At 54.3% G+C, this 26,488-nt stretch overlaps 1 protein-coding gene across 1 annotated transcript in view; it reads right to left on the bottom strand.

Annotated features, from left to right (window-relative positions):
* The window catches only part of VAC14 (VAC14 component of PIKFYVE complex), a 97,796-nt gene that overhangs the window by 28,460 nt on the left and 42,848 nt on the right, over positions 1 to 26,488 (bottom strand). Inside the window, exons 13-14 of the mRNA XM_090260318.1 lie at positions 19,942 to 20,098; positions 8,423 to 8,555 (exon numbers count right to left, since the gene is read on the bottom strand). Of these exons, the coding sequence (XP_090116444.1) occupies positions 8,423 to 8,555; positions 19,942 to 20,098 (290 nt within the window). The remainder of the gene's footprint in view (positions 1 to 8,422; positions 8,556 to 19,941; positions 20,099 to 26,488) is intronic.

Here is a 26,488-nt window from a genome sequence, read left to right as displayed (position 1 = left end):
GGCCACAGCACGTGCCAGGGGATGGAGCATGTGGCGCCCTTTCTGAAGAAATGGAGAAAGAGACAAAACAGCCCTTCGGAAAGCAGCTTCTGAAAGGAAAGAGTGATCGGTGAGGCTCAAAACGGCACAGGCCGCTCGATGGAGGACTCGGGGGAAATGAGAGGTGACTCTGGAGTGCACTTGAAACCCACCTCCACGCAGCTTAAGAGACAGAGGGGCCAACGTGGATCGATGTGAGCAACTGATAAACTGGAAGGAAAAACAAATAATCTGGGAGGAAGAAGCGGGTGAGACACATCCTCTTGAGCACAAGTCAAAATGGAGATTTAGACCAAGAAAGGCATTCCCTGTCCCAGTGCCAGGCGGTTCCAATGAGATGATGTCACCTAAACACAGGCCGGAAGGAGGCCACGGTAATAGACGGGCAGGAGTCTGGAGGGCCGGGGGCCTAGATGGAAAACGGGCAAGGACACAGATTTACTGAGCGTTTCACTTCCGCCCGAGAGGTGGCAGCCAGCAGGAGGAGAGCCCTGGAAGAGGAGGAGGAGGGTCGCCTCAGGACACAGGTCCTATGGGGATTTTCCGTGGTGGACGGCCCTGGGTAGAAAGAAGGTGGCACGAGAGGGCACAGCTTCTTTCCAACGAGGGCCAAGGAAAAGCAACGTCCGGACTGGAAACTGGGCAGTTTTCCCAAATGCGCTCCACCACCAGTCTGGAAGACAACCGAGATCCTCAGCCCTGGGTCTCTGGATGGCTGCACAGCTTCCCCATTGTCCACGACCCAGCCCCGTGGATCACACATGTCCCCAGGTCTGGGGTTGGGAGCAGATGCTCTGGTGCTACAGGGGCATTAGAACATACGATGGCGACAGCAAGACCCAAAGCTCTTCCGGGAGCTGAAGCTGCGAACTTTTAAAGAGAGTTCCATCACGCACTTCAGATCCCGAGAGACTTGCAGGGGTGCCAAGGTTGCCGCAGGCCCATCCTCCAAGGCGCCACCACGGTTTGCACTCACGGATGGGAACTCTCCTACGTGGAAGGAGCAGCTGGGCCGGACAGCTTCTCACAAAACGCACACGACAGAAACCCTCCACGTATTTTTCTGAAGACAGAGGGTGTGCGTGTGATATCTTTGTGGCTACCTGCTCAAAGAGACCACTTGTGGGGAGGACACAGGGCCCCCTGGGGCTGCCTGAGCACACCTAAGCTGAAGTGGCCCGGATGAAAGAGCTTCCTGAGGAACACCCTACAGGGGATGGACAGAACACACTCACTAACTGCTGCTCTAGGAGCTTAAGAGCACCTTTTAAACGAATGACACCTCTTTGTCTGTCCTGGTGCAGATGCAGCCCTAACCCAAGGAGGCAGGAGGTGGAAATGACTTCTAGGGGCCAATTCCAAACCTGCCGCTGTCTGGTTAACATGTAACAATACCCATCAGCTATTTGCTTATCAACCAAGCTGTCTAACTTACCGAGGTCAAAACTGTTAGCTTCCTGGAACCCTTACGTCAGGTATAAAGAGATCCAGAGGACTGCAGACTCCATCCAGAAACAAACCCTCAAACTTCAGAAAGAAATTCATGGTCAAGTTCTTAGTCCCTGGCAACGGTTCCGACTGCCACCCCCCAGGCCCTGTTGCTGCCTGAGCCACGGGTTGGGGAGTTGATGCTTCCCAGGCATGGAGATGACACGTTTTAATCAGAGGCTGGCAAGGGCCCCGCAGGTACCAGCCCCGTGGTGAGGAGTCCGCAAGGCATGCCTATGCAGTGGCACAGAACGGTTCCTGTGTACTTTCCCCGCCTCAGGGGCTCCAGGTCCCCGGGGCCAAGGGCTGGCTCTGTGGGAAGAGGGCTGCTTGGGTCAACATGGCCACCCCCCTCCCACCAAGTTTACCTGTAACCTCTAACCTCCCACAAGCCCGCTCAGAGTGAATGGACCTCTGGCCTCCTTCCAGCTCCCCGGTCGTGGGGATCCAGGAGGACACCTGCAACATGGGGACACTTCCCTCTAAAGCTCCCCAGACCTCCAGAGCTCACTGTGCAGGGTTCCCTCCGGCTAGCACTTCCTCCCCCGCCCCCACCCTTTAACCCTAATGAATCCCAGCCTGGCCTAGCAAGGCTCAACACATGTTTCCATTTTCTAGAAGACAACACATCGCTTCTGCAGGGAGAGCCAGTGTGTACAACAGTGGGCTCTACAGGGACAGTGTGGGGACTGCTTGGAGGAGGCAGAGCAAAGCCACTGGCTTGTCCCCCAGGCCTCCCTGTCCGCCCCGGATGTGAGGCGCTGGGATTAGGGGACAATGGTAATAGAGTGGGCTGGGCTCTCTGACTTCTGCCCCTCACAAGGGCATCTTCCTGTCTCTGAGGGCAGGACTCTTTCCTGGCGTGTCAGGTCGTGCCTGCCATCCACACTCCCTCAGCGCTGTCCCCAGTTACGAGATGGGAGCAAAGAACTGGTTGTACACAGTAGCTTCTGCCACACTCCTTTTGCTATTCTGCACCTCGACAAAAGCACCCAGCTCTGGCCACGGAGGAGCGGGGGTGGGGCAGAGAATGACTGTGGAAAGCTCCAGAAGACTCACCCAAGGAGCTGGGCAGACTAACTTAAAGCCAGCAAGAAGAGAAGCTTCCTCTGAGAAGGATGTAGGAAACACCTTGGGAGAACTCCTCCAGCTCTGTTCAATGTCTCACCTCCTCTTTCTCAGCTGGGGACCCAGTAGTATGACTACAAACTAATAGAAGGTCAAAACCCGCCTCTTTCAGCAGAAACACTTAGGTTGGTGTGTGTTTGTCACAGTAATTTATTTTTATTCTGAGCGAGTGAATGCAATCCATTAAAGGGGCAAGAGGAAGAGATCTGAGTGGGACCTCTTGGAAGCCCTCTGCTGAGGGCCTGGGGCAAAGTATGCTTTTCTCAAATGCCACTGAACCAGGGATCTGGGTCTTGCCACTTCACTCTGATTCATCTTCTATTAGTTTCAGCACAATGGGCTTTGAGGGGCCTGGCCAATGCCCCAGGGGCTGGCAAGGTGGCACTTATAAAGAGACAGAGTAAAGGGATGTACACAATGTCAACGGACCTCAGAGGCTGGGAGGCCACAGGGAGTGAGGCGAGTCAGGCAGATCAGCTGGTGCGGGCAGCCCAGCCACACTGGCTCTTCAGCCCTCGCCAAGGGCTGGCTCACAGGCTAACGCACAAGGATAGCAAAGTGGAATTTCCCAGTACAGCATGAAAGAGCTTCTTCTCTTGAGGCCCCCCCACCCCCCGCCACAATTAAAAACAAGTCCAGTTTCCAGTGGCTTCCTAGGCCTTGGCTCCCCTGCCCCACCACCCACCTCAGCGGCCAATCAATTCCCCACTCCACCCACCCCAACACAAGGCTCTTATGCAAACCCTGGGGAGGGGGAGACGTGGGGGAGGCTGGGGTCTCAAGAAAGAGGCCTCATGACTGCCTCCCCATCTCTCACTTGGGCCTCCAGCCCAAGCTCTTCAAACACCCGCCTCATCTTAGGGGAGGGTGCTCGGGACCTCATCCACCATCATCTGCGCTGGTGGGAGCCCTGGGGTTCACAGCAGCCACTCGTTAAAAAGAAAGCATTCTCTGGCCAGTCCTCTTTGCAAGGCGGCAGAGAGGAAGAGGAGGGGAAAAGGCTCAGCTGATTATGGCAAGGGACGGCTGGCCAGAGGGCCGTCTTGGCCAGCAGCATGGGGCGTCCTCAGACCTGCTCCCTTCCCAGCACAGAAGCAGGCCTTGTCAGGATCCCAGCTGTTGGATTACGCTGGAGTTCATATCACAGTTTATCAAAGAGGCTGCGTTTTCTCCCTCCTCGCCTTTTCTACTGAGTATAAGTGGACCAGTTCACGAGAAAACAAGGCCTGCGCTTGTCCTGCCTGAACTGGCACGGAGGGTGGGAAGAGGCTGGCAGAGGGAAATAAATGTACACGAACACCCACCCTGGGCAGAGTTGTTTTAGTGGGGCCAGGCTGGGCGCTGGTGGGTGCTCTGGGTGCTGGGGCAGCAGGCCTGGCACACCGGAGCGAGCTGTCGGCACAGAAGGTCAATTATTTCATCTCGGGTCCGGTTTTCCTCCCCACAGACCACTGTGGGAGGCCGAAGCCACATCGTGAGATGGAACAACAGCCCCCCCTTTACCAAGCTGTGCCGAGAGCTGTAACACGCACAGGCTTATGTAACCCTCCCCGCAAACAGCAGGCAGCACTATCATCTCTGTCTTACAGGCAAAGGAAAACAGGCTTGGAAACAGGTCACGCAGTTAAAAACTAGAGGAGCTGGGATTTGAACCCAAGTCTGTGTCCCTTCAGAAGCTCCCCTCTTAATCCTGCCGACTGCCTGTGGGAAGCCCATCTGCCATATGCCTGTGGAGTTCTGCGGAGGGGGTGTGGGTGTGGGCAGGGCTGGGGTGGGGGGGGTGCCTGGCAGCAGCCCCTTCTCAGCATCCCCCAACCCAGTTGTCTTCCCTCTATAGGTGGGCTTGTGAGCAGGTCCCAGCAAGTCTGGCTGAGATGATGTTTTGGAGCCACTGGCTCCCCAAACTCAACATGCATCTACACTCTTCTGTCCACCAGATAACAAGGCAATCTGGATCCACAGAGGACGTCCAACCCACCCAGGGAAGTTCAGGGCCCCACTCCCACCCCCCACGGAGGTGCAGCCTGGGAAAGCTGTGTGGGGAGAGGAAACGCTACAGGTCCTGAGGGAAATCAGGCATCTTCCTCAGCGCCAAGACCCCCCAGCGGATGTCTGTCTTCAAGAACTCCAGATGCCTTTGCCCTCGAGACGGCGGCTGCTCCTGGACCCTGAGCTGAACACACGACTGCAGAAATTGTTTGCCAGAAGAATCTCCTTCCTTTTTTCTCAATGATCGATCTCGGGGGTTGAGAGGAGCAACTTAAGAGTCTGTGCAACACCTGGAGGGTTAGCTCATTTACTTTGCTTCTTATCAGGCCTGTGGCTTCATCCCAGCAGCCTGCATGTACCATTATTGTGCTCCTTCTTAAATCCCTCAGCAGAAAATACGGAAACGAAACGAGAAGCAGGCAGGCAGGCTGACGTTCCCGAGGGCTCATCCCCAGTCAACTCTACTGAAGGGCCTCAGCCCCCTGACCATGGGAAGGAGGAGGAAAGCTAGTTTCCAAGGCCTCCTCCACATCTGACACTGTACTGTGCGCACCCTGATGCCCCAGACTGGGTGGCCTCGACTGTGACCTGGGCTGGCCAGCCATGGCCGGGCACGCTGGATTAATAGGCAGTATGTCCACAGAACTGGCGTGGTCCACAGGAAGCAGGGCCAGGTGGCTGTCGGCTTTAACGCGTACCGACAGGTGCCGGTGCTGCTTGGAGTGATGGCAGGCTGGACAAGTGAAGCAAAGGACGAAGAGGGACGACACGCTTAGGGGCCCAGCCACAAGGTTCCTGGTCCTCTCTGTGTGAGTGCCAAGGGCTAGGAGACTCTGTGGCTGTGTGGGGTGGGAGTAAGGCCAGGCGCAATGCCCACAAGGCCCCAGTGGGGTCCACGAGGGGTGTGAGCCTCGAAACAGCGAATGATCGCCATGCTGGATGAACTGAGCCCCCGGGGGACCAGGAGGGAGGAGCTCCTGAGAAGTGGGGCCCCAAGTGATCCTGGCTCTCAGGTTGTACAGGACCCCTCAGGGAACCTGACTCGGCACAGAGGGGATAAAGTGGTAGTGACAGAGTTAGCAGAGTGCTAATTCCAACCAAGCGGGGGTTACAAGGCTTCCTCTCATTTTCCTTCTGCGAAGTGAAGATTCTCAACAGCCCCGGATGCCTGGGAGACACTGCAAGGCAAGTGAAGCCTCGCTGCCCTCCCGGCTGGAAATGGGGACACTGCGGTGGCCATGTTGCTGCACTTCTGCTTGGTGCAGTCTGGGGGTGCTGCTTACTCCCCTGCACATCCTCTCCCCAAACCCCTGATGGGGCACATGAGGCTGAGAGAGGACGGAAGAACCCATTACTGCCCAGTTCTCCAGGGAGGAAACTGGCTCTGAAGGCCTTTTCCAAAGGCCTCCCCCACTCTGGTCCCCTGAAAGTCTTCCAGGGCAAGTTAACTGTCACTCATGTGGGACCGTCTGTCATTTTCCTGGTGGGGGATCTCTTGTACCACATCTAACCTCGACTCCAATCCTCAACTGACTGTCCAACCTGATGTGATGAAAAACTGTGGAAAGCTTCCTTTTGGCCAAGGAGGATAAGAAGCCATTTCTGTCCCTCTTAACCTTGGTTCTCACTCGGGGCGATGCTGCTTCCAGGAGACACCTGGACATGTGCGAAGCCATTTCTGAGCCAGATGCGTGGGTGCTCCTGGCATCTAGTGGGTAGGGGCCGGGGGTGCTGCTCAACATCCTACACTGCACAGGACAGCCCCCACCACAGAGGACAAACTGACCCCAGATGCCAAGAGCGCTGACACCCTCCTGCCACCACAGGACACTTCAGGTAGTCTAGGCTGGCAGAAGCCCCTTCCTCCTGGCAGGCAGCAACTTGGGTCCTGCTATTTGTCCTCTGCCTAGGCAAGCCTGTCTCCTCCTTCGACTTAATCTTTTGGCCCGTTCTCCAGGTCTCCCAACTCCACACTCAGCCCTTGAGCTGGGGCCTGGTGGCTCCCTCCCCTGTGTCTCCCAGGTGACCCTCCTGGGGCCTCATCTCCCTTCACTGCCTCCTGCCATCCCCCTCTTTCCTCTGCTTCTTCTTACCTCCTGCGCCCTTCTTCTCAGCCTCCTCTCCTGGCTTCTCCTTTTCCTCATTACACCCTGGAGTTCCTAAGGACTCCGCTGAGGCTCCTTCCCTTCCCTTCCCTTCCCTTCCCTCTCTGCCCACTTACTCCCTAAGAATCAAAATTCTGCAAGCGCACCATCTAGAATGGTACCTTGCACAGAATCAGTATTTAGTCAAGGTCTGTTGAATAAATGAGTGAGAATGAATGAATGAATGAATGACTGCGCCATCAATTTCCAGATTTGTATCGCAGGTCTAGTCCGTCCGTTGAGAGACAGGTTTAACACACCTGCTTTGATGTCCCCCAAGCAACTAAAACTCAAACATGGGCCCCTCTTCCCTCCCTGCTCCTGCTCCAGGGCTCCCACCCCAGGGACTGCCACCACCATCACCCCACTGTCACACCAGAGTCCTGGGTGTCACCCCAATCCCCTCCCCTCATTCTCTCATGCAGTCCATCACAAATCAATTATACTTCATCCTAATTCTTGAACCCCGTTGTTTCTTTCCAGCCCCCAGCAGCTGCCACCGTCCCTTACTTGGACAACAGCCCCCCCACACCACCTTGCCCCTCTACCCATTCTCCCCAAGCAGCTCAGTAATCATTACAAACAGAAGTCTGGTCACACCACTGCCCTGCTCAAGCCCTTTCAGTGGCTTCCCATGACCTCTGGGGCAGGTCCCCAATCCTCAGAATGGCCTACAGGGCTGAGCTCCTCTGCCCTCTGCTTTCTGTTTTACAGTAGAAGGAACTCCCCATGCTTCTCCCTGCCTTGAAGCCAGATACAGCACCTCTGTAAAGGCTGGACGCTTTGCTGGGAATCCTCCTTCAACTCCCTGATCCCGCCAATAGCCTCAGAAGTCTCCTTGACTCCTGGCACCACACCGATCTAGTCTGTTCCCCAAGCTCCTGGATGGCTTTAACAACCCTCATCACCCCAGGGGTTCTGATCTCACTGATCGCAGCAGGGCCAGCCAGTAACTTCTTTTCCAAGCCTGCCTGGCGACTTAACACACAGCCAGAGCTGAGAACGACTGCTGCTCAGACTATTCTGGAGGAGTCTTCCACCTGGCCTTGTTGAGGAGTCTGGAAAAATCTGTGTCCCACCTAGACTTTATTGGTCTGAAGGTCACTCTTTTGGTAAGCCTGCAAAGAGCCAGACTTGACCATGATACCGGTGATGACAGTTTTAGAGGCACTGAGTGACAGGGGCTGCGGCCCACACACCGTCCAGGGGTAGGCTCACATGACTCTAGTATCTGCTCCACCAGAGCCGCTGCTGCCAGCGACCTGGCCAAACCCTGTGCCGGCAGCGGGAACCAGGCACTGACTGCCCTCGTCACCTGCCATCTGGCTTACCTACTCTCCCCACCCCTAACCAAGACTCCCACAAGGGCATTTAATGAGATGATATTCAACCTCAAAGGAAAACTCTGTCTCACAAGCAAAAAACTAACTCATTTGTCTGAAAAATGGTGACCATAACTTGCCTCATGTCAGTAGCGCCAGCAACCTGGTGTGAAGGGGGGAACCTCCTTCATTTCTTTTTAGAACAAACACAAAGGTCAAGAAAAGAAGACAAGTGACATTCAGGAGAAAATGGTTGATGTGATAACCGTGCAGGGCGGCTGTGTGAGGGAGAGAAAGTACGCCGATGCTAACCTGATGATGAAGGCGCCTCTGACCTCCAGGAGCTTCCGTTCACTGCTGAACCTCTTGAGAAGGTTGATCATGAACTTATAAAAGTAGGAGTTCATGGTAGGAGTGGAAGGAGAACATTCTAAGCCTTTGGTACCTGTTGAAAAAGCAACAAAGCTGGGATTTATTCTGACGTGTCCACAGGGTGATGGGACAACACCCCCACCAGCCCCCAGAATATAAATAATTATAAAGGCCAAAAAGGTGGTGGTGAATGGGGACTGTGTGTAATAAGGTGAGGGAAAATCTCCACTCAAGGGTCACGGTTGACAGCAAAAAAGCAAGGACTACACAAGTATGTACAAGCAAATACAACTCTGCTTACTGTAAACATACCCACTTACCTGTCCGTCCCCCCAGCCAACCCTTGACAACCAAGAGAACATGGCCTAGGTGTAAGACCCTTTGCTAGGTGCAACTTAATTTTTTAAAAAATTTATTTATACTAAATTTATTGGGATGACACTGGTTGATGAGATTGTATAGGTTTCAAGTGAACATTTCTATGATACAGGAGATACATTATCTCAATCAATGTGCTTGGCCTTTGTTCTGGCCAGCTGACAAATGACAAGTCAGAGGAAAAAGGGGGAAAGACAGGCCCTCAATTTCAATGGTCAACAAAACTGACACACCCCAAGAAGCAAAAGTCACAGTCCTTTTCCAGTGCAACTTAAGAAAAAGTAAATTATGCCCACGCCCACTAGATTAAAGATAGCACACACTGACAAAATGATACCAAGTGTTTTAATCTGCACTCAACATTTTGAAATCAGACATTCTTCCTCATCTTCAGGCAAAGATGCTCTTTTAGAGTCCTACTCTGAAGACTTCCAAAGCCCAGCATTGGCCTTAGACCAACAAGCACACTGGAGGTCTCCCTCTGATGTGTTCCAGCTGAAAATGCACTGAGGACCAGATATAGCACCCCCATCCCCCACGTTCCCCTTTGCAAGGCATCCAGCATGGAGGGAGAGGAGGGGAGGGGAGGGGAGGGCACAGGGCTGATGGAATGCATGACGGTCCTCATGTAGTATATCCACACACCCCTTGGGTTTCTCCCTCTCTCCTTTCTAACACATGCTGACCTCAACAGCATCAATAGCACTGCTGGAAAGAAATGTTAGTGGCGGTAGAAATCCTCACTCCACCTGCCCAAGACATTAACAGAGCATTAAAAAGAAATTGAGCTTAATTGAGATATACTTCACATGCCATAAAGCTCTAAAGTGTAGGAGTCAGTGGTTTTCAGTATATTCACAAAGTTGCGTATGTATCACCATTAACTGCAGCACATTTTTATCACCACCCCCAAAAGAAACCCACACCCATTAGCTGTCATTCTCCATTTCCTCTGCCACCAGCCACTGGCAACTATTAATCTCTTGTGCCTATGGATTTGCCTGTTTTGGACACCTGATACACATGGAATCGTATGCTATGTGGCTTCTTAGCATATTTTCAAGATTCATTCATGCTGTAGTATGTGTAGGTCCTGGATTTGGTTTTATGGCTGAATATTCCACTGTATGGATATACCATATTATCCATTCATCAGTTGGTGGACAGTTTGGTCGTTTCTACTTTTGGGCTATTAAGAATAATGCTGCTATGGATACTCATGTGTAAGGTTTTGTGTGAACATGTTTCCATTTCTCTTGATTATACAGCCAAGAGAGAAACTTCTGGATCATACAGTCACCGTCTAAATTTTGGAGGAACTGCTAGCCTGCTTTTCATAGTGGCTGCACCATTTTATATTCCTATCAGCCACATATGAGTTCCAATTTCTCCACATCCTTGCCAATACTTGTTATTATCTCTTTGACTATAGCCCTTCTAGTGGACAGGAAGTGGTATCTCACTGTGGGTTGGATTTCCATTTCCCTAATGATTAATGCTGCTCAGCACTTTTCATGTGCTTATTGGCTATTTGTACATCTTCTCTGGAGAAATGTCTATTCAAATCCTCTGCCTATTTTTCAATCGGGCTATCTTTCCACTGTTGAGTTGTAAGAGGTCCTTATATATCAGATACAAGTCCCTTATCAGATATATGATTTGCAAATATTTTCTCCAATTCTGTGGGTTGTCTTTTCACTTTCTTGGTGGTGTCCTTTGAAGCACAAATTTTTAAATTTTGATAAATTCTAATTATTTCTTTCTTTGGTTGCTTGTGCTTTTGGTGTTGTAGCTAAGAAACTGTTAACCTAACCCAAGGTCAGAAAGATTTGTGATATGGTTTCTTGTAAGAATTTTTTTCTTAAGTTCTTACATTTAGGGCTCTGATCCACTTAATGTTTTTGTAGATGGTGTGAAGGAGTCAAAATTAATTAAAAAACAATTTTAGCTGCTTTATTTATTTCTTACATTTAATTTTTTTCAGCTTTATTGAGATATAATTGAATAATATTGTGTAAGTTTACCATGTACCTGTTGATTTGATATTTATATACTACAAAATGCTTACAACCATAGCATTAGCTAACACCTCCACCATCTGACATAATTACCATTCTTTTTTGTAGTCAGAGAATTTAAGATCTACTCTTTGCCATTTTTAAGTATATAATATAGAATTATAAACTATAATCACCATGCTGTGTGTCAGATACCCAGAACTCATTCCACTTCTATCTGAAAGTCTGGCACTCAAGGAGGACATGGGAGGGAGCACAGTGGCTGCCAGAGGCATCTGGGGCCATCCCTTTCCAGGCTGGCCCTCTCTGGACTTCCTCCTCAGACCAGGAAGAGGATGGCCACACACCACCATGAAACAGGCACCATAAAGGGTCTCTGGGAATATAGCTTGGCTGTGCAAGGTGATATAGCTCCCAGAAGCATCAGCCCAAACCACAAAACGAGAACCAGAGTACTAGAAGCCAGTCTACAGAGGGGCTCCTGTGGGCTGACTTCATTAGATGCCAGTGGCCAGGCAGCAGCAGTAAAACCTTCTCCCAGTAGCTGCCTTTTTGCTGAACTCAGACTTCCCTTAAGCCCCCTCACTGTCCTTCCGGGGAAGTGGGTGGGAAGGGGAAAAGGGAGCTGTGAATTACTCTGCAAGGATTCCTTACCAGGAGCCACACCTTCAAACTACTGTCCCCTCCTGGGAAACTATTAGATAGCTCCCACGCTTGTGCAGGGGCCAAGTCTCAAGTGAGAGGCCCAGGGTGGGCCTCACTGAACTTGTTTGCAGTGTGCGGTGCTGGGGTCCTACCCGGGACAGCCGGGCCCGGGAGACCCTGAGTGGCTCTGGAATGGCAAACAGTCTGCTCCCTGGCCCAGCAGGGCTGTTTGCAGAATCAAGTGTCACATTCCTACAGAACGCGTTACCCTAGGCCCAGCTAGATTTGATTTCTGAAGAGGTGGCTGCAGATACATCTGTGGAGGCAGTCTGGTCCCCCCTCCTCATTGTCCCCACACTAAGGATATGGATCGCGCTGTCCTTGGTGGCCTGGCTAGAGGGCACAGGCCACCTCCATACACCCACTACAGGTGCGTCTGGACTGGAACTCGGCTCACTGGGTGCTTGTTTGTGATGACTCCTTGTGTCCCTGCCCCCTTCTAGCTTCTCTGCATGTGCACCCCTGTCGCACCCTATTTCTAGGCCTACTGCCATTTAGGCTCCAATGTATTTCAAAGGACAAAGGGACCAACACAGACAATGACCATAAAAAAATCCTCCCCAACTGGGGCCACAGTCTCCATTCCCTAGGGGCTTGGGTGTCTTGGGAAGGCCATGGGGAGACTGCTGGGGTGTTCTGGCCTCCAAGGGGCAGGGGGAAGCACTGAGCACAGTGACTGAGAGCTCAGCGTGGGAGTCTATCAGACCTGGGTTCAGATAAGATCTCCACTCTACCACTAGCTGGCTGTGCAACTATGGCCGAGTGCAAGCCTCAGTTTCCTCATCTGTAGAGTGTGGGCAGTAAGAACCACTATCAAATGAGACAAAACATGTTGCCAGGGCCTGCCACATAGTCCATGCTCAATAAACGGGGGCTGCTATTAGTAAGCATGCCATACCCAACCCACTGACAATTTCCCATTCTGAGTCTCAGAACGAACGATTGAGGGCTAGAGGATGGTCTGGAATGACTCTGAGTCAGGAGACTTCAGATCTGGGAGGTAGGGAGGCTGTAAGGAGGAGAGGGGCTCCCCTGTAACCTTACCAATCCCACATTCAGGGAGGGAGACCTGCCACCTTGCAGCTGACAGTCTGGCCAAAGATGGAAGAAGAGAAGGCAGGGGGCTGCTCTGGACACATTCCTAGTCTCCTCAGCCACAGCCCCCTCTGGGCCACACAAGCAACTCTCCAAGTTCAGGCCTGCATGCTGGCCCCTGGCGCTGAGGTCCTTAGTGGGAGGTGGGAGGAGGGCTGAGTCAGAGCTGCAAGAAGGCACGGTGAGTGACTCGCATTCTCCAGTGCAGTGGTTGCTGGGAGGCCTCTGTAGCTCAGCCCTCCCACCGCTGGAAGACTACAAAGAGCAGGAGGCCGGCACCTTCCCTGAGACTTGGCTGGCAGGAGGCCAGCATGTGGTGGGAGCTTTGGAGGAGCCGTCTAGGCCTGGCAATCAGGGTGGAGTTTTTTGCCCTCTAGGTTCCCACTTGCCAGGGGGGGTCTGGTCAGGGCCACTGCCCTGGAGGGCAGAGTCTCTGAAGGAGAGTGCCAGGAGCTTTGTAACACTCAGTGAGATTCCATCCCAACTGTACAGAGACAACATGTCTGGGCAGGGCAGTCTTCCCCCGGTGGGGGGAGGGGAACACTTTCTGGGTGGGCTGGAAAAGGCTGGGGCCTGTCTCAGTGCTCAGCACGTAGTGGGTGCGGGCCGCCTCAATCTCTCCCAGCCTCAGCGCCCCCAGTGGCCCACCAGCCACTTTTCTGGCCTCACTAGCCCTTGGGCCCAGGTGGCTGCAGAGGGAAGTGACAGATGTTCTCAGGCAGGGCTGCAGGTACAAGAGGAGAAGATGGAGTAGAAGAAAACCAACCCACTCCAGGAGTTGCTACAGGGAACGAGAGGCCCCTCTCCATTGACTAATGTCTGCTCAGCGGCAGCCTCTGGGTGGGGAGCTCACCTCACCGCCCCTCGTAGGCCACTTCACCCACTTCTGGCCCCTGCTTGTCTGCACACTTGACAAGCATGGATGGGAACAGGCCTCCTTTCTCAGCAGCTCTGATAAAAGCCAATTCTGCTGAGCTCTCCGGCCGGCCCGTGGATGCCCTAGGCTGGGTGCTGCTGGTCCATCAGAATAGGGTGACGCGTCCTGATTCAGGGTGCACCCTGCGCACTGCGCTGAGGATCTGTGGAAGACTAAGAGGCTTTTACTCAGGTGACGTTGACAGCACAGATGTTGACGTTCTAGGCCCAGAGACGGTGGGCCAACTGTCTGGCTGGGGTCCAGGAAGTGGGGAGGAGATGAGGACAACCTGGCCACGGGTCTCAGGAGCGAGGTGCCCTTTGAGGGGCTGTGAAGAGCATGCGTTTCAGCCCCCAATCCTGTTGAGGGCCAGTCCTGCAGCCGAAAGTCAAATGCCGCTTGCCTTGCATTTCTGGTTTGGAGAAGCGGGCTCTGGCAGGAAGCGCACGTGACCACCGCTGGCCTGGGGCAGACAGATGCTGTAGGGAGCACTGGGTACATAAAGCCAGGTCGGTGGGGTGGGCAATAGGGGAGCCAGCCCTGCAGATGTTGCTAAGTGAAACCTGATGTGGCAACATGAGAATCTGCAGAACGTCTCACAAACAACCTTCCCCGGGATGTTTTGGATTGAGTTTTGTGGCTATGACGTGAAGGAGCCTCACATGTCAGGATAAAAATAGCTCTGGCCTCAATACACAATGCGAGTTACAGTTCAACAAAACCAGATGGGAAAACATTAGCCGCCCAGCCCAGGCCCAGCGGGGTCCCTGCCTCACTCCCACCCTCCAGTGGGTATCTATCTGGACCTATTGCCCCGAGAATGGGCGGGGGGGGGGGGGGGGGGAAGGGCCGGAGGATGCAGATGAGATCCAGGTCCTCTCGCTAATTGGCAGGGCAGTCTTGAGGAAGTGACACCTTCTCCAGGGTAGCGGTTCCTGTCTGTGAGCCTCACAGGGATAAGAAGCTTAACGCATTCCTGGCACAGGAAGTGCTCTGAGGAGGGGGCTGGTGATTGGGAGGCTGCTTTGGAACCAAGGGCGACTGGAGGGGAGGGGTGAGCTTCCCTGGGAGAGAGGAGTCTGGCTCTTGGGAAATAGTGTCTGGGGGTACCCAGTGTGTGAAGCCTGGGGAATCAGAGAGCCCAAACCCCACACCTGTGTGGACAAAGGGTGGTTAAGATGTAGCAACAGCATCCTTGGGACTGATCCAAAAGGAGGTGGTCACTTTCATTCCTATGGGTCAGCCTGGCTGTCGTCAGGAGCCTTCTGTCCCGGGTAGCCACCCAAATCCAGGAGGTTTCCAGCTGTCTGGTTCAGAGCAAGAGCTAAGTTAGTGGGCCCCAGTAGGCCCCAGGGGAACATGAGGCTGACAGGGCAGTGGAGAGGGGCCGCACCAGGAGACAGCTGTGGCTGCTGGCAGCAAGCAGCCTGGGGCCAAGGGCAGCGCTGGAGAGAGGGAAAGGCAGGGACCCTCAGGCTGCTCAGCAGCAATGGGCCTGGGACGGAGGGGACTAGGCTCTCCATCTGGTGACCAGTTAAGGCCTGGGCGGCGGTGCTACGTGAGCCTCAGACCTGGCATTGGTGACGGGGTGACCGGCTCTGGTGCGCCTCCTCCTGGCATTATAATAAGTTCTAAGACAGCACTGATTGAGGCTGGGGTTCAGAGGTGAGTACAACAAGGCCCTGCAGTCTGAGCTGGTGCTTTTCAAACTGTGAGGAGCACACAAGTCACCTGGTGATCCTGATAAAATGGGCCCAAGTGTCCCAATTTCTGATGACCTTCCAGGTAATGCTAAGGCTGTACAACCTGCACCTTGAGAAGCAAGGGTCTAAAAGGGCACAGCCAGGAGGGAAACAAATGTGAACCCGGGCACCCATGCACACAGTGACGGGTGGGAGGAACAGGGGTGGGAGAGGAGTCTGGCCCAGATTCCCCACAGAGGAAGGGACTTCTGAGCTGGCATGCCTAAGCTCCCGTAATAAGGACCGAAGCAAAGGCAGCACCTCACACAGATCTGTCTTAGCCCCTTCTGTGTGAGAAGTAATAGAGCCCCCAAGCGCCCCGTTGCCCAATTTACAGAGGAGGGAGAGGTGGCACCAAGGCAAACACCTGCCCAAGACCATGAGACAAGTGGGGCAGAGATAGGCTGTGAACCTAGATCTTCCTGACCCCAGCGCCTGGGCTCTTACACTGCCTTAAGAGTGTACAGGAAGAAGGGATTTTAAGGCTCAGAGATCAACAGGGAAGGCTGGTGTGGTTGTAGGACAGAGAGGGAGCAGAAGGGCAAGAAATGAGGAGTCAAGTGGCCCAAGGTCAGATGGGGTCCCTGAAGTCACTGTGAAGAGGAGGGCCACCCCCAAGAATTGTCAGGTTGGGTTCACAACCCAGCACTCAGAGACCATCGGCCTGGCTGCCCCTGTTCTGGTCCTCTCCTCAGGCGGTAGACGCTTCCAGGGCTGGGCAATGCTGGGGTTCACTTATGTTCCTGTCCTGAGTGGGGGTGAAGAGAGCAGGCTCTTGGACCAGGCTCTGGGTCAGCACCCAGGCCTGCCGCAGTCCCCGTGCCAGGTGGCAACAACCTGGTGCCCTCCTCTCAGAAGTCGAGAGCTGACCATGGCAAGGGCTAAGAGCGGACATGGAGTGAGTGCTTAGAACAGTGCCTGGTTCTAACCAGAGCTCCACGGAGTCTAGTCACAGTTACTGTTGGGGAAATGCCCAGGGACTGCTGTCTAGGATTTTTCTAGAACTTCTTTCTATATTTGGCACACTGGCCTGGGCTATAAGGAACAAAACAGAATCAGAACATTTCACTTTGGTCCACATTTTTAGAGCTGGGGTCAAACTCCACCTTGGACCAGAGAGCCCTGATGTAAGTAGTTTTATCCCACCAAGAATAGGCCCCATGGCCAGAAGGGAAGGAAAGGAAGATTGGGTTTTAGGGGCACACATCAGTCCTGGGTTGACCTTTGGCCCCAGACTGGCACACGGCTGCTGTGCTTGGCCAAGGCTGCTCCTGCTCTGCAGCTGGGACTCTAAGCCCCAAGTGGGCCAGCACCTCTCAGGGGCACAGTCCCGGAGGCCCCGGTTCCTGCCGAACTCTCCTCGCTGGCTCAGGGTCAGGCCCCTTGGTCTGCAGGAGCGGGGCTCATTATCTCCTCTCCCCAGAGCCGGGCAGAGCCTCAGCCGACACCCCCCCCCCCCCGCCCCGGCCCGGCCCTGAGTACAGACAGGCAGAGAAGACAAAAAGCTGCTAAGTTCCAGGTGACCCAAGCATTTGTTTTCTTTCATTTCACCAAATCTCAATTTAGAGCGATAGGGAAACATGGTGTCCCTCCACCCAGGCTGCTCTCCTCCTGGCGGCCCCAGAGGGGCCCTCTTCCCTGCCTGAGGCTCTGCAAAGGTCAGGAATGAAGGGGGGGCACGGGAGAAATGACACCATCACCACAGCTCTGCATCAGAGGGAGAGATGCTGACGCTAGGGCGGGTGAGAGGAAAATCCCACTCTGCCTGGCAGGCCCCGGGGACCACTGCTGTGGCGCATTCAGGCCCACACAGCAACTATCTGGGCGTGTAGTGGGCCTTGCTTCCCTACCACTGCATTCAGTTTGTACCATTTGAGTTTATAGACCCAACAGACAGGCGGGCCACCATTTGATTCCCTACTAACACCATTGATTTCATCTTTGCTAGGTTCCTTGCCTCCTTGGCTTTCCAGGAAGTTCCTTTACGGGGTGGGGTGATCTACCCCTAAAGGGACATAGCACTGCCGTCTGCAAGTTCTCAAAGCAGTGCCCTGGAGAGCCAGAGGAAGGCAGAATCCAAACAGGAAGAGGGTCTGGCCCTGCAGCCACTGTCCGTGTGCACAGCCAGATGGAGACAGAACAGTCCCCTCGCCTGCATGCCTTAGAAGCAACGAGACAAAGAGCAGCCTGCAGAGGAGTCGGGGTACGCTCCTGCCTGCTTTCTGACCTGAGAGCCACCCTCAACGACCTCGGTGCCTGGCGCATGCCCTCCCTGAGGCAGTGGGGATCCCACTCTGGCTTCCCGTGCTCTCCAATTATTGGTATGAGCTTGATGTTGACCTTTTAAAATCAGAGACCCATTTGAAAAACCTGGTGCCAGCTGCAGACGCACATGCATGTGTGATTTTCACAGCCCTTCTAAGTGCATACGAGTCTCAAGCTAAGAGCATGTGGCCCTCAATGCTCTGAATCTTTGAAGCAAGAAGCATTACTGGCTGCAGGTACTTCCTTGGCGGTCTTTCCAGGATGGAATCTCTTTCCATCTGGCACACTTAGTTGTTTTTCTATGAATTCAGGGTGAGTCCTGGCTGATGTGGGCCAGTCTGACAGCCTTGGTGAGCTGGAGCAAGTCTTGACTGCCTCAACCTTGTTAGTGGCCCACCCATCTTGGTGCAGCCAGGAGCTGGGGTTGAGTGTTTGCCACGAAGAACCTTAGTCCTTGTTCCCACGCAGCTGAAAGGGCTTGCTGCCACAGGCCCCCCTGGGATTCCCTGGGTCAGGCCCCATGGCTCCAGGGTGCAACCCACCCTCTCCAGCAGACCTGGGTCACACACAGCCATTTTTCTGGCCCATCCCTCCACTAGCAAGTAAGCATTTCAGTCCCGCTGAGCCCTCTCCAGCAGGCCCTGGAGTGCAGGTAGGCCTGCAGGGCTCCCGTGCACGGCTCCTGGCCCCGGAGGAAGAGAAAAGCCACCTTATAGGCGGAGCACAGAGTCCTGGAGATCAAGGCTTCCTCCACATGTCCAGGGTTGTGCTGCCTCAGCTTTTTGCTTCTCCTACTAAGGACAGGGGATGCTCCGACAAAGGGACCTGAAGGCTGGCCTTAGCCTTGACAGTACCTTCTCTTGGCTGTTGCCCCCTCTTCCAGGCAGGTATTACTGCCCCCTTGCCCCTGCCCTCCAGACCCTCCCTCTCCAAAATGAGCCCTCTGTTCCTCATCCTGTCATGGAGGGCCCTCCCCCACACTGAGGCTTGGCTCCCACACTCAACCTGTGGCAATCCTGCCATCCGTCCTGGGGGCTTCAGGTAGACCCTCAAGTGCTGACTTGGGGACACAGGGTAAAAAATGGAGATCTGGGCTGTGGGACAGAGGGTGGGACCCTCAGCGCAGATCCCGGGTTAGGAGTGAGAGTGTCCCTAACTATGGCCTCTGACTGCCCAGAGGAAACTGGCTTGTTGGCAAGGAAACTACTGGATCCTGGGGAAACCCCAGAAGAAAGCAGAGTTGCCACTGGAGCACCCCCACTCCTTCCTTACTTTAGTCAGAAACAGTTAGACACATGGGACGAGCTGCAGGAGAGCATGTGCAGCAGGGGTAGCTAAGGCCTGGGCACCTACAAGCACGCAAGGGCAGGGGTGCGGCTGGATGTCGAATGTCACCAAGAGACATCTTCCACATGTGGCCTTCTGTGCGACCTCGCAACCCTGGGGCGCAGTCAGGCCTGCAGGGCTTCAGCGGCTCCACCGAGCCAGCGGTCCCAGGTGTTCTCTGGGACCAGCCTTCGGGGGCTGCAGGAGGGAGGCTGCTGCTGAAAGGCCCCACATTTATTGGACACTTGGCTTCTGCATCAGAGGAGGGGCTGTCTAGGACCTTGTGCCTGGATGTCAAGAGCCACTCAGGGGACAAAGACACCCCAGGCAAACACCCATGATTTGCTGGGTACTTTCCTACTGACTTGTATCCCTGGGCACTTTCCAGGATGGTGTCGTTGGAGGGAACTGGTATCTGTCTGGGAGGGAGGTGCTAGGAGGTACAATGGTCTGGGAGAAGGGCCGCCTGATGTCTAGAAGGAGCTCAAAGGTGAGTCCTAGGAACACCCCAGCCACCTTCACGGCCAAGGACTGCCTGGAAACATGTCTGAATTATGCTGTGACTTGCCTGGGCTGCATGCCATGTTCAGAGCTATTTTTAGCTTCTCCGTGAGGAACGAAATGGCTGCCTAGCCTTCCACCTGTGAGCCCCGAATCCAAAGCCCCTGATTCCTGACTGGGGAGATGCCACCCCAGAGAGAGAGAGACAACAGCAGACTCAGACGGTTTTATATTTGGCCAATGGCTCAGGATGATGGGAGGTGCAGGAAGACGAGGAAAAAGGGATGTGAGCGTCTCTTCCAGGGGTCAGGGGGCCGCTGGAGTGTGAGCCAGGAGGTGGTGGCGAGGCCAGGTCCACCTGCCTCTTGGAGAGTGGCAATCACAGACCCTCACACCTGGTCAGAACTCCAAGGCTTAAGAATGACAGCCCTGATGATGGCCCCCATGCAGGACAAGACCGAACACTAGTGTTCCCGAGGTCCCCGAGGCTGGAAGCACCAGGGGAATACTTACTGGGAGCAGTCAGCAGGCCGGCTCTGCCAGGAGTGGGCACCTGAAGCTCTGAGTGGCTGACCCGCAGGTCAGGGCCATCGAGGGAGCCTGGGTCCTCTGTCTGGCCTGCAGGGGAGGAAGCGATTTCTGCCAGCACTTCTAGGTCCTTCAGGATAACCTGGGGGATAAAGGCAGAGGATGAGGGACAAGGGCCTCCACAGGCAACTATAGTTGGAGACAGAGTCTCCTCCAGGAGGTGGGGAGGGGTCTGCAGAGGGCAACAGGCCAGTGAGAGTGGCTCAGACTATGACTAGAACAGTGCTCAGAAAGTTCTACAAAGGACTGACAGGTAGTGGGACAGGGATAGCAGGTGACAGAAAGCTGGAATCAGAGGCCTGGAAGTTGGCTTTCCCATGACCACTGCTCTCTGGTCCCTGGAGTGGGGTTGTGACGGGACCCCGGGATGTGCACGACTCAGGAACCAGGACACAGTCTGTGCCGTATACATCTCAGGGCTCCCAGGTCACCATGCCTGGATGATGACCCAGCAGTGCCCTTCAGGCCACACTTCTGGGTGTGGCAGCCAATGGCCCAGTTGACCATGGGGTCATAGGACAGATCCTTCCGCAGAAGTGACATCAGGCCACAGCAGTTCCCAAAGGAACCTCCACATTTGGGGTGTGACGCTGGGCTCCAGGATGGAAGACTTCCTAACTTCCAGACATGCTGTTCCATTCTTGGCTGCCTCTGTGGCCCACAGAAACGAATGGAAGGGGGTCCCTTAACCTGACCCCTGCCCGCCAAGCTCTTCCAAGGAAGACACAGAATTGAGCATAAAGAATAGTCCAAAGGGTGCGCCCAAGTCAGTGCTGTGTCACATGGTCCCCCAGGGCTGCCCCCGCAATCCAGAGAGCTCTGGGTGAGCAGAAGTGACGCAGAGCTCCGGGGGGCTCTGCGCACCCCAGGCCAGCCAGTGGAGCATGCTGGCTACAGTCAAGGTCAAGTTGCTCCAGGGCTCTCTGTGGGATGCTGCAGACATCCTGGAGTTAGAGAGTGGTGATGGTTACACGAACTTTTCAATACACTGAAACCAATGAGTTTTCTATTTTAAAAGGGAGAGTTTTAACTCAAAAGCAAAAATAGTCACTAACATCTCCTCAAAGACTGAAAGCTGTTTCTATCTCCAAGAAACGAATGTGCCAGCACTCCATCGTACCCTGCCCCAGCTGTCCCTTCCCCTCCTGGGGTCCCCTCTGCAGCCTGGCCTGTTCTGGCCCCACAGCCTGGTGCGTTCAGCACAAAACATCCCTGAGGGACAGACGCGTTGCTCCTTGCCCTGCTGCACTCCAGCCTCACCCAGGCTGCACACAGCATTACATACAGGTGCCATCTTCCAGATGCCCAGCCACATCCTTCCCCGTTTCTTCTGTGTGTCTGCTGGGTGCTGGGGCTGCAGGTAAGTCAGACTCACCCCAGCCCGTGGCCTGGAGGCAGATCTGCATGCCCTGCCCTGCTGTGCATTTGGAACATTCTGACTGCTGGGCCTGCGGAAAGGCCTCAATGCTGGCTGCAGTGTGGCTGTCTTGCAGTCCAGGCAGATGGCAGGAGTGTGGGCTGCCTGGGATCCAGGCTAAGGACTAGGTCCAGAAGCAGGAAGCTCCAGGCCTCTGCTGCCACTGGGGGAGGCTCCCAGAAGGCTTTCTGCTTCCACAATGGCAGAAAGGACACAGGGTTGGGGTGGGAGGTCAGGCAGCAGAGCAGCAACAGTGTGGCGCTTGCTGTGCGATGGAGCAGCCCGAGCCTTGGCTCATAGGATGTGCACAGGACATGCACTTGCTGTCCCGATTTTCCAAGCAAGTCACTGTCTAAAGGTCAGGGAGGTGAAAGGAGACCAGCGTTGGGGAGTGACTTGTCCAAAATAAAGTGAGGCAAGAAGCAAGCCAACTGTGCCTCAAAAAGTTAAACACAGGGTTACCATAGGTTTACGCCCACTCCTAGTATTTACCCAACAGGGCTGGAAACATGTCCACACACAAACTTCCACAGGAACGTCCATGGCAGCATCATGCATCATAGCTGGAAAGTGGAAACCACCCAGACGCCCATCAGCTGATAAACACGTAACAGAATGTGGCATGTCCGTGCCAGGGAATGCTATCTGGCGATATTAAGGAATGAAGTTCTGATACATGCCACAGCATGGATGAACCTCGAAAACTTCCGCTGAGTGAGAGAAGCCAGATGCACAAGTTCCATATGGTATGATGATTCCATTTATATAAAATGTTCAGAACAGGCAAATTCAGAGACAGAAAGTAGATTAGTGGCTGTCAGAGGCCGGAGGACGGAGACAAAGGGAATGACTGCTAATGGGTGCAGGGTCTTTTTGGGGTGATGAACATGTCTTAAAATTAGATAGTGGTGATGGTTGCACAATCTCATTTGCAAAGCATACTTCAAAGGGTGAATTTCATGGTATATAGATTCTATCTCAAAAGCACCCCACCAAATCAAATTGACACCCTAATTCCCAACTCAATGGTATTTGCTGAGCAATCTGCTCTTGCTCTGCCCATAGCCCGATGGGGGACGGGGGCGCAGAACCCTTGCTGACCCCCTTGATCTCACACCTGGGTCAGACTCACAGGAGAGCCAGGGGGTCAAGGAGGCAACCTGTATGTCTTTACAGCTCTTGGTACCTGTGGCCTAGCTGCATCCCGCTGCGGCCAGTCTCCAGCCACAGGTCCCTCCTGTCAGGCCTGGCGGGTAGGGTACAGAGGCATCCACTTCCAGGCAGCACCCTGGAGGTCACATGCAGTGAATGAGAAAGGTCCAAGGCAGCTGGGGCCAGGCCAGCACTCAGGCTAGATCCCGACCCCAGGGCGGCCACACTGTGGCCCAGGTTAACCCCAGGTTAACGGCAGATGCCGGTTTCCCCGTCAGAAAAGATGTCTAGCAGCACCTGAGAGGCCTGGCTCCCTCGAGATGTCTCCACACTCTGGCCCCAGGGCCAGACTGCAAGAGAAGGGGGAGAGGCCAGAGGACGAAGCTGCTCTGCTCTCAGCCAGCCGGAATTCATGCCTCACTTGTCCTCAGTCTCATCTTACACAGGGTCACCTGCTCAGGGTGACAGGGAGTCCACTTCACACTAAGCTCTGGTTCCTAGACTGGAGCACCAGTCAACTTTGCCCCCACAATGCCCTCCCCCAGCATTTACTTGAGTGCCGGCTGTGGTCAGGGGCCTGTGCTGGCCGGTGGAGATGCAAGGCCAGCAGGACAGGACTCTCAGGAGGTCACAGAATGACAATGCAGCCCTGTGCCAGGGGAGACAGCAACTTGGCCCGCGGGCAGCCTGTTTCCTCATATATGCAAGGCCGTCATGAAGGTTAGAGTTGACCCTTCATGCACCACTTCTGTTACAAGAGTGCTGATACCACAGCCAGACATGGTTGGTGGCCCTGGCCCTAGCGGTTCCCACATGGAGGGCTTCAGATTTTGCTTCCCCAAGAGACAGTCTGCGTCATGCCTCTGTACCACCCCCTCTGTCCCACTGGAGAGTGCAGCCAGCAAAGTTTCATGTTTTATATTTTGAATTCTATTATTTTAGGAAGTTTAACACCAAACGGCAAATGAATGCAAATTACACTTCAATTGCACAATTAAAGCCAGAAATGCTGTCTACAGGTTCCTGCAGGGATCCCAGCCACTCCCCTTGTGCTTACTGTCAAAAGCTTGGTCCCTGATTCCCAGGGCCCGGCAAAAAGGCCACAGTCCTGCCAGGGGCAACACCACGTGTGCGCGGGCACACACCTTGTCCTTCCAGCCCCTGAAGGTGAGAGCTGGAGAACAGCAGCACTGTGTCCTTCGGCCTCCTGCAGCCAGAAGGGGAAGGGGCTGTCATAATGGAGAGGAGAGTCGGGAGCTCGTGGGGTGCCCCTCTGGGACTTCGAGATGGCTGACACCCAGCTCACGGGCCCTCCCACAGGCGACCGGAAAACCCCATGCAGCCCAGGAGCTGAACTCGAGGCTTCGGACCAACACTCCTGATGTGGGCCAGGACTCTGCCTCAGGAGCCAGCACAGGCCCCCTTGGGAGGCAATGTCAACAGAGGGCCTGGGACTGGGCAGCAGAGGGGCTACCCTTCAGGTGGATGCGGCTCTGAGTCTCCGTGGGAAGCCAGGATTTTGGTGCTCCATCCCCTGGAGACCCCGCAGCCCTTGGTGTGTGGGCAGGAAGCTCTAGGACAAGGACAAGAACAAGGACAAGGTGATGTCAGCAGTCTTGCTTACGAGGCACCTGCTTAAGGCCTGGAAGGAAGGCCCTGAGCGTGACATGCTGCTCGGCCTCTAGAAACAGCCAGTCCTCCTTCCAGTGAGCAGGCCGGCTGGGTCCGTGCCTGAGCTGGCCTGTAATCCTGGCTCCGAGAAAGGGAAAGGCTCAAAGCTGGAGGAAGCCACACCAATTAGTATGCACTACACAGCATTTCGCAAAATGAATATAAAACACTTGTGCTTTCTTTTTGTGTGAGAGAAAGGAGGAGGAAAGAGAGGGAGGGGGGAAGGTTACAAGAAAGCAATATTCTGCAGGAACAGGGGTGCATGCCGTTACCATGGTGATGGGCGGGGTGAGGGGGTAGGGAAGGCACATCAGCTGGCCCCTCATCCTGGAGCAGAGTTGGCCACCTCAGAGTGAGAGGGTCAGTGGCAACTGGGTGTGGAAAACATCTGACAAAGCAACTCTGGGGAAATAGCCGGAGGGGTGGTAGTGGGGGGCTTCACACCCTCTATGGCTTGGGGAGCAAAAACAAGGAAGCCCTTTCTTGTAGGAGGTGACTTGACACCAGCAGAGAGCACTTTCAGTGTGAGAGGGGTCATCTGGATGGGGCCGTGGCACTTTCACCACACTGCATTCCAGCGGGCCAGGGCGTCTCTCTGGGTTGGTGGCTGCTTCCCTTCCTTCTTTTAATGGTCTGTACAGGCACTCCCTGGCCCAACACCACAGACCAGCCCTGAAAAACCCCTCGTGGTAGGAGGTTCCTCCCCCCAAGTCCCCTAGGTGCTACTGGCTGCTCCTTCACTTCCTGGGAACAGTTGGAGACCCAGAGCTGTGCATGGCCAAGTCCCATTGCTGGGAGACCCACCCTCGCCTGCCCCCAGGACTCCTGACCATGGAGTCCCAGGGCAAGGCACGGGCAAAAGTTGGATAAACACTGGCTGACCCGTGGTGCTGGATAGGAAAGGGAAGATGGATGGTTCCGAATAGCTTCTGCCAAGGGGATGGATGAAGAAGCCGCCCACTTCACTCTACTTACTTATCTCTAAGAAACTTTTGTCCAAAGTCTGGGTAGGCCACTGGTCAGCTGATTATGCCCCAGATGTCCACTGGCTCAGCCTTCCAGCCCTGTGAGGAGTGAAGGAAATCCCCAAGCCGGGCCCTTTCCAGTCCCGGCCAAGAGGAAGCTGCAAGAGTTCTTTCCAAGGGACACATTAGGTGCTGGCAGGAGAAGTGAATTCAGGCTCAAGACCCAGGAGGCTGAGGTCTGGCCTGTGTGGCCACCACCTCCCAGAGCAGTGGGGTGGCAGGGCCTGAGACCTGGGTCAGGTTGGGCTGCTCCTGACCCTCGGAAGTGGTACTGAGTAAGGGCAGAGGCATGGAAATGTGGGGTCTTATGCTTCTTTCACAAGGAGCCTCCTGAGTCCACTAACACATACAGAATGGCTCCTGTGACTGGTGGAACTGGCCAGAGAGCAGACCCTAGGAAGCCAGACTGCTGTCCCAGGAGGGGTCCCCTGGGAGAGCTGAGGGATGGCCACAGGGCAGTCACCCCATGGAACACTGGAAGAAGGGACCAGGGCTGGAGGCAGACTAAACGTGAGCTGCAGGAGGCAGCAACCAGGCCCCGGCTGGGAAAGGGGGGATTTCTCAGAAACACTTTTGGCTGCAAGAGGGTCAGAGCAGGCCATGCCCAGCATCATGTGTGTGTATGTGTATGTGTGTATGGGGGGGGGGGGTTCCCCAGCCCTGCCTTCTGCACCCAGCAAGAAAAGCACTGCCAAAAGAACATTTACATTTGGAGGGGAGAGGATGGCTTAGGCTTAGACCTATTTTCCTTCCCAGTGAAAAATCCACCCTGATTTAAAACCTTTTGTTTTAGTAAAGCAAAAACAACTTAAGAAAAAAAATAGTAATATCTCAGTTTGGGTCCCTGGACTTTGAATGCATGTCTTTAGGGATCAGGATTGCTTTCTGTCTCTTTCCTTTCCATCCCTCCTTCTTTTCCTTTTTAATTTTTAATAAAATTTGAAATCCTTCCGAGTGCCTAGTTCTGTGCCATATATGGAAAAAATATGCAAAAGGCCTGCACTTAATGCTCACTGTTAAGTTCTACTAACAGTGATAACAGTGTGGGTTCTGGCAGCTTAGAACATTCTAGCTGCCATCCCTCTGAGGCCAGCCTGGGGCAAGACAGCTTGGTTTCCTGACCCCTCCCAACTTGCCCCCTTCCCTCCCTCCCACCCCACAGGGTATCTTTCCTGCGGATGCCAGCCATTGCTCATTTGCATCATGG

Source organism: Furipterus horrens, unplaced genomic scaffold (assembly GCF_987537825.1).
Source record: "Furipterus horrens unplaced genomic scaffold, mFurHor1.1.pri manual_scaffold_13, whole genome shotgun sequence".
Taxonomy (NCBI): domain Eukaryota; kingdom Metazoa; phylum Chordata; class Mammalia; order Chiroptera; family Furipteridae; genus Furipterus; species Furipterus horrens.
This window is presented reverse-complemented; position numbering and strand designations above follow the sequence as displayed.